The 7,709-nt window shown below is 37.7% G+C and overlaps 1 protein-coding gene across 1 annotated transcript; it reads left to right on the top strand.

Moving 5' to 3' along the window:
• Window positions 1–996: 996 nt before the first annotated feature.
• On the top strand, window positions 997–6,213 carry LOC147477328 (uncharacterized). Its single transcript, XM_086585976.1, has 4 exons — window positions 997–1,558; window positions 1,626–1,696; window positions 3,719–4,873; window positions 6,136–6,213. Exons 1-4 carry the CDS (start codon window positions 997–999, stop codon window positions 6,211–6,213), a joined length of 1,866 nt encoding a protein of 621 aa, XP_086442102.1.
• The last annotated feature ends 1,496 nt before the right edge of the window (window positions 6,214–7,709 follow it).

Raw genomic sequence — 7,709 nt, 5'->3', positions numbered from 1 at the left:
TTGAAGATGGATATAGAATTGACATTCCATATAGAAACAATAAAGTAGTTGGAAAAAGAAAAAATATTAGCATGAGAGAATTTTATGCTTTTAGATTGCAACTGAGACACAATGAAGGCCAAACTGTGGTTCGTGGAAAGAAGTTGAGACAACAGTTTTGTGTAGATTCTTATACAGCTACTGAACAAAGTAGAATGGAATGGGTTCGAAATAATCAAGAAACAATTCGTGCAGAATTGTATCAAGGATTAGTAGATGCTGCTATTGCTGGTGACGCAAAGCCTGGTTGTGTAGGGAAACGATTAGTTCTTCCTTCATCTTTCACAGGAGGACCCCGTTATATGATACAAAACTATCAAGATGCCATTGCAATATGCAGACACACTGGTGCACCAGATCTTTTCATTACTTTTACTTGCAACCCCAAATGGCCAGAAATTCAAAGATGTATAGACATGGTAGCTCCTGGTTATAAACCCGATGATTTTCCCGATATTGTTGCAAGAGTTTTTGAGATTAAATTGCATGAACTGATGACAGACTTACAAAAGCGCAAACGATTTGGAAAAGCTTGGGCAGGTATCCTAGATTTACTATTTTTTTAATAAGTAATTTATACTTAACAAAATAATACTCATTTTACTTTGATATAATTTTTTTAATGTTTTGCAGCATTATACACTATTGAATTCCAGAAGAGAGGTTTACCACATGCTCACATTTTACTCTTTTTGGACAACGCTTCGAAGCCTACTACTCCTTCTCAAATCAATAAGCTCATATCTGCTGAGTTACCCGACCCAATTGAGGACAAAATTGCATATGAATCAGTTGTAGAATTCATGATTCATGGACCGTGTGGTGATGAAAACTCAGCTTCCCCTTGCATGGAAGAGAAGAAGTGTACTAAGTTCTATCCAAAACCTTTTAGTGAAGAGACAACTATTGATGACAATGAATTCACAATTTCTGAGGCGGAATAACAATCGGAAGGCAATGAAAAAGAAAATAGAAGTTGATAACAGATGGGTTGTTCCACACAATGTAGATTTGATAGTAAAGTACCAAGCTCATATTAATGTCGAACATTGCAACAAGGCCAGATCAATTAAGTACCTTTTCAAATACATTAACAAGGGAAGGGACAGAGCTACTGCAATTATTGTTGAAAACTTGGTTACAGACAACGACAGTAATCATCAAATAGTAAAGGATGTTGATGAAATTGCAAATTTCTTAGACTGTCGTTTCTTATCTGCTTCGGAAGCGGTTTGGAGACTATTGAAATTTGATATTCAATACAGAAGTCCAGGCGTTGAAAGGTTACCATTCCATCTTGAAGGTCAGCATTTGGTTTATTATAGTGAAAGAGATTATCCAAAAGATGTAATAAATCGGAAAAATGCTTCAAAAACAAAGTTCACGGAGTGGTTTACGGCAAATGTTGAGTATCCAGAATTAGCCAGGAATCTTACGTATGTTGATTTTCCTACTAAATTTGTATGGAATAAAAAAGAAAAGAAGTGGAAGCCAAGGAAAAAAGGGAAGAAAGTTGGGCGTGTGTACTACGACATCCCACATCGAGAAAGATTCTATTTGAGGCTATTCTTTGAATATTGTCAAAGGCCCTTTGAATTATGAAGATATTCGAACTGTTAATGGAAAAGTTTATCTAACTTTCAAAGCTGCATGTCAGGTATGTTTTTAATGACATTTTATCTTTAGTTTATATTGGTTTCTAACATAAATATGTTGTACATAATCTATAAATTAAAAACAATAAGGACTGGATAAATATGTTGTAAATGCATTAAAATAGACCTAATATTGACTTCTACTCCTACAATGGACTGACAGTAGTAATTTTAGTCTTTTAGCAATGTTCATCCACATGCTTTCACTGCAGCTTAGGAAGCTTAATATTTTGAATGAAAAATAAAAATTTCAAACTAGCAATCCACAATTTCAGATCCTCAACACAACCCCAATCGAAAGCTATATGCCAATATTTAATCAAGTAGCAAAGGTCAATACCTGATTTTTCGGACTTAGCTTGGATGTTGAGAGAAAATCCATTTAGTCCCTTCCTCCATAGGGATTTTTCACTGTTAGAGACATGAGTTGTTAGGTGTAACTATCTATGATAAGAGTAGAAAAACAACTCGGTGAATCATACATATCCAACAATGATTGGTCTGAGGCTTGGTTGCTCATTGAAGCTCATGTAGCTGGAGCTCCAAAGCTATGATATGTTTGGCATTTTAGAGAAGCAAACTGTTCACTGTAATCTAGAAGAAAATAATATAGAACAGTTCTTGGGATGTCGAGGCACTAGGGCATAGATACAAAAGAATGGGATTGTTAATTTCTACGAAATAATGGATATGAAAAGTTAGTTCAACAGCTTATAGCTCCTTAGGGATGCGATCAATGATAAATAGTTATCTTTATAGGCACTAGGGCATATATACAAAAGAATGGGATTGTTAATTCCTACGAAATAATGGATATGAAAAGTTAGTTCAACAGCTTATAGCTCCTCAGGGATGCTCTGGAGCATAGGCATCCAAGAACTGCGACACCCCTTATTAACATCACTTAAAGGAAAGTAATACATAGAGCCTACGTTCATATCACACTAAGATAAGCTTTCATTTCTATTATCGAGTCCAGAAATAGATGCTTTTATGATAGCTAAAGTTCACTTTATGGGATAGATACAAACCTGACAATTTCTAACTTGATGACGACATCCTGCCGTTTGAGACATTTAAGGTTCAAAAACTGGAAAAAGTAACCATCAAGTATCAAATATATAGTTTTTATAAGATTGCCCTAGGAAAGATAAAGAGGCATTCACTTACCAGTTTAAATTTTCAATACAATCGTTATTATCACCCAGCATGTCATTTTCCAGATCTTCTGATATTGGGTTATTATGATCCTTAAGCACCCCCTCCAATGGTACGTCATCATCTACATTCCCAGTTCCAAGATTCTTAAACTACAAAAGAGGAAGGCAGAATATCAGTATTACATTGAGAATAGAATATAAAAGAATTGGAGTAAATCACCTCTAATAAGAAAAAGAATCAAGATAAAAAAAATTACTATCAAAAATATTTACTGTATCAAAATCAAAAATTGAAATTACCGACTAATTTATATTTTGTATATTCAAATTCTAATGTATCATTTTGTTAAATTCTTCTATCAAGGAGCATGGACTACTAGAGGACGACAGCGAATGGGATGATGCTATGGAAGAAGCAAGCCATTGGCAACTTCCAAAATCTTTAAGACAATTGTTCGTCACTTTGATCTTTCGCTTTGTGGGGTGACTTATCCCGATAAACTTTTTGAGAAACATCAAAAGCACCTCGGAGATGATATTTTGTTTTCGATGAGTAAAGAAAAACAATAATGAGAATCTCCAACTCATGAAGAACAGATTAGAAATGAGACTCTCTCGTGAAATTGAACAAATTATGGCTGAAAAGGATTATCTCTCACAAACATTCCCCGATTTCCGAAATTTGATATGTCTTCAAGGATCTCCCACAGAAAACAGATTGATTCTTTGAAGAATTAGACTACTTTTTGCAATGAGTTGCGAAAAGAATATGAGATTCTTAACAACGGAATGAACGCGTAAAGCGTGAGGTATTCAACTCGTTAATGATGCGATTCGATCTCAATCGGGGAGGTGTTTTTTTAGGTATGCGGATGCGGAGGAACTGGCAAAACATATCTTTACAAAACAATAATTTCTAAACTTCGGTCTGAAGGAAAAATTGTTCTTGCAGTTGCGTCGTCTGGGATAGCTGCACTCCTACTTCCAGGTGGAAGGACAGCTCACTCTAGGTTTAAAATTGTTATTCCGACTGATGAAAACACCAATTGTGACATCTCTCAAGGGACATTATTACACAACCTTATCAGGCGAGCTGATCTAATAGTGTGGGACGAAGCACCAATGACTCATAGACATGGATTTGAGGCTGTAAACCGTACACTGGAGGACCTTTTTAAATCAAAAGGCAAAGAATTTGGTGGTAAAACATTCCTAATGGGAGGAGATTTCAGACAAATATTACCAGTCATTCCAAGAGGCACAAGAACTAATGTTGTTGATGCTTCTATCAACAAGTCAAAATTATGGAAAAACTGCAAAGTTTTTCACTTAACTGAGAACATGCGACTGAAGATTGGAAATATAGACTCAGCTACAACAAACTCTATTGAAGAGTTTAGCAAATGGGTTTTAGACCTTGGAGATGGAAATCTGCCTGCTTCTAGATTGAGTGATGAAGTGGAATCAACTTGGATCAAAATTCCTGAAGACTTGCTTATTCCTGAGAGTGATGACCCAGTAGAAGATATTGTGTCATGCATATATCCGGATTTGGTCAACAAATATACAGATGTTCAGTATCTCAAAGAAAGAAGCATTCTAGCCCCAAGGAACGAAACGGTTGATGAAATTAATTCTACAATAATTTCAGAACTCCCGACTGAATCGAAGACATACTTAAGTGCAGACTCACTAAGTCCAATTGAAGGTAAACATGCTGAACAAGATGTTCTATACCCGACAGAATTCTTAAACACTCTTGAATTTTCCGGCATACCAAACCACAAACTGGATTTAAAAGTTGGTGTTCCTATTATGTTAATGAGAAACATTAATCAGAGTCAAGGACTATGCAATGGTACTAGGATGATCGTCACAAAATTGGCTTCGAAAGTGATATATGCAAATATTATTACAGGGAACAAAGTAGGAGATCCAGTTTTCATTCCAAGAACAGTATTGTCACCAAGCGATACAAAATGGCCATTTGTATTAAGAAGGAAGCAATTCCCTGTAAAAGTTTGTTTTGCTATGACCATAAACAAAAGCCAAGGACAAACTTTGAAAAAGTTGGAATATATTTGCCAACACCGGTTTTCACGATGGGGGCGGTTATGTTGCGGTTTCAAGAACAACATCACGAGGGACTGAAGTTTTTGATCAAAAGGAATGGGAACGAGCCTGAAGGACACACACAAAACATTGTCTATAAAGAAGTGTTCAATTCCATCTGAAGGTTTTAACACTAAAGGTATTTTCTAAAACTAATGACTATTATATTTTTTATATTAAAATAGACCTGACACAGCTCTAATTATGTTGGTTTGTGTCGCAGTGTACCCTAAGTTAAACATAGTCATATGAATGCGTAGACTGATTTCAATGTATTGTCACCTGATTTATAGACCCATTATCCAGTCTATAGATAATGGGGTATTTATGACTCGGGAGTTTGAGCTGTTGATGGTGATAGTGATGGCGATGGGGCCTTTATTGCTATTCCGGAAGGTCACTCTCTCTTTGCTAATCTCTGTATAAGTTCATCACCTATGTGTGCCAAAGAAGTAGGTACAGGTTCTTACCGAAACAGGGCTTTATTGCCATCCCCGCTTACATGGGAAGGTTTGAACGGGAAGAAAGTCATAACTGACCTTGAGAGCGGGGAGTGACTTCGGGGCTTGGAATGATTACTTGAGCCGGTAAAGCGATTACAATTGCACTTCCATTCAGTTCCACGAAGTCAATCTATATCACCGACCTAATACTTAAGGACCGAGTTTCCTTTCTTCCTTCCTCGGGTAATATCTTCTATTTAGTACGAGCGAGTGTAAAGAATGGATTATAGGTTTAATTACCTCACCCTTACCAAGTCGCCACCGGTCTTTGGATCACCGCAACAAACCGGGCGAGGTATTATCAACCGGATCCAAGCGAAAGGGGATGCTAGGACCGATACATTCAAGAAAGTTAAAGTGTTGGAAACCGATGCTACGAGCATATCCGACAAACAAGAGAAGAAAGAACATTGGTTGCAAAAGGGTATCGAGGCGTGACAGGGAAGGGTGGCCACAAAAGAAGGATTTGTTCCAATGCCTTTCGACCCACAAAGCTAGTTGGAGAGTGAACCGGAGCAAAGAGATTGGAGCGGTTACAAGTCGACCAATCTACTTTCATGGATGACGCTGCTCTTGGGTTAGTTCATCGAGCTTCGGTTATTGTTATGCATGTATTTAGTTCTATCTTTCTTTGTCCTTCTGATTTTTTTTCGTTTCTCATCGCAGGTTATTGGAGCGACTGCAGTCTGCACTAAACACAATCTTCTATTTAGTACAGAACAGAGTGTAAAGAATGGATTATAGGTTTAATTACCTCACCCTTACCAAGTCGGCGCACCGTCTTTGGATCACTCGCTGAATCCGAATTTAACGAGGTATTACCGACTTCTGGATCCAAGTGAAAGGGGGATGCGACATTGCGTACTTCACCCAATACAGGGATGCATCACATCTTTACAACCACATAGCCAGATGCTTATCAGGGGTGAGGCTTTCTATTTTCCTATTTACTATTGTTATGCATGTATTTAGTTCTATCTTTCTTTGTCCTTCTGATTTTTTTTCCGTTTCTTATAGCAGGTTATTGGAGCGACTGCAGTCTACACTCAACACAATCTTCTATTTAGTACAGAACAGAGTGTAAAGAATGGATTATAGGTTTAATTACCTCACCCTTACCAAGTCGCGCACCAGTCTTTGGATCACCTGCAACTGACCAGAACTGACGTATTATCGACTTCTGGAAAGTTAAAGTGTTGAAAACCGATCCTATGAGCATATCCGACAAACAAGAGAAGAAATAACATTCATGGATGACGCTACTCTTGGGTTAGTTCATGGAGCTCAGCTCCCAGCTGACATTGCGTATTTCACCCAATACAGGGATGCATCACAGCTTTACACCCACATAGCCAGATGCTTATCAGGGGTGAGGCCTTCTGTTTTCCTATTTACTATTGTTATGCATGTATTTAGTTCTATCTTTCTTTGTCCTTATGATTTTATTTCGTTTTTCATCGCGAGGTTATTGGAGCGACCGGCAGAGCTTAACAACCGTGTTGTAAGGTTCCGGTCCCCGCGACTTCGAGATGGAAAAACTACACTCTTCCCTAAGTAAGCTTGAAAACGATCTAACTTCGCACTCATTTGGAGCTCCAGGCAAACCGGTATGAGCACTCACAAACAGGCGGAGAAGATTCCTAATCGGACTCACCGCCTTTAACATTACTTCTGATTCGTCGAGACGGATAAAAAGAATTTGGAAGGCATAGGCTCCTATTTCTAGATGAGTTTTTTTCTGATGTACAAGCTTCATTAATGGTAGGAGGAGTAAACATATTAGATTCAAGCATCGAGAAAAACCCCATTCTCAGAGACGTGGTTGTGGATATTTTCTGTATTCATGCTCATGAACTCGGGCAATTACAGTCAGCGATATTTTCTGTTTTGACTTTAATTACGATTTCCTCAATAGACAATGCACCTGTACATTTCTAGACACACAATAGTAATTAAATTCATACACATAGGTGCAAAAGAGGAAGCTCCAAAAAGAAATGTCGGTGCACGAGTTTCAGTTTGAACTAGAAGTGTTTGCAATGATGTTAATTTATTGCTGACCTTCTCTCCAGAGTCAGTGTAAGGTTTCGAGTCACACAAATCCCGCAGAGGTAGAAGGGAAAATAAAGTCCCATTTGCAACATAGAGTCGGCAAAGGTCACCCAACGAAAGTACTTTTGTAGCATTGTTCGACAAGTCGCTAGGCGATGTCCGCAATATCAACACCGATAAGGGAATCG

The sequence above is a fragment of the Coptis chinensis genome, chromosome 9 (assembly GCF_015680905.1).
Source record: "Coptis chinensis isolate HL-2020 chromosome 9, ASM1568090v1, whole genome shotgun sequence".
NCBI lineage: Eukaryota > Viridiplantae > Streptophyta > Magnoliopsida > Ranunculales > Ranunculaceae > Coptis > Coptis chinensis.
The sequence above is the reverse complement of the archived record's forward strand: the minus strand, read 5'-3'. Positions and strand labels throughout refer to the sequence as shown.

Coding starts and splice junctions, on each gene's coding strand:
- LOC147477328 (XM_086585976.1), top strand. CDS start 997: ATGAAAAAGAAAATAGAAGTTGATAACAGATGGGTTGTTCCACACAAT. Junction 1,559..1,625: donor AAAAGGGAAGAAAGTTGGGC/GTGTGTACTACG, acceptor ATATTGTCAAAG/GCCCTTTGAATTATGAAGAT. Junction 4,874..6,135: donor GGAAGCAATTCCCTGTAAAA/GTTTGTTTTGCT, acceptor TTCTCATCGCAG/GTTATTGGAGCGACTGCAGT.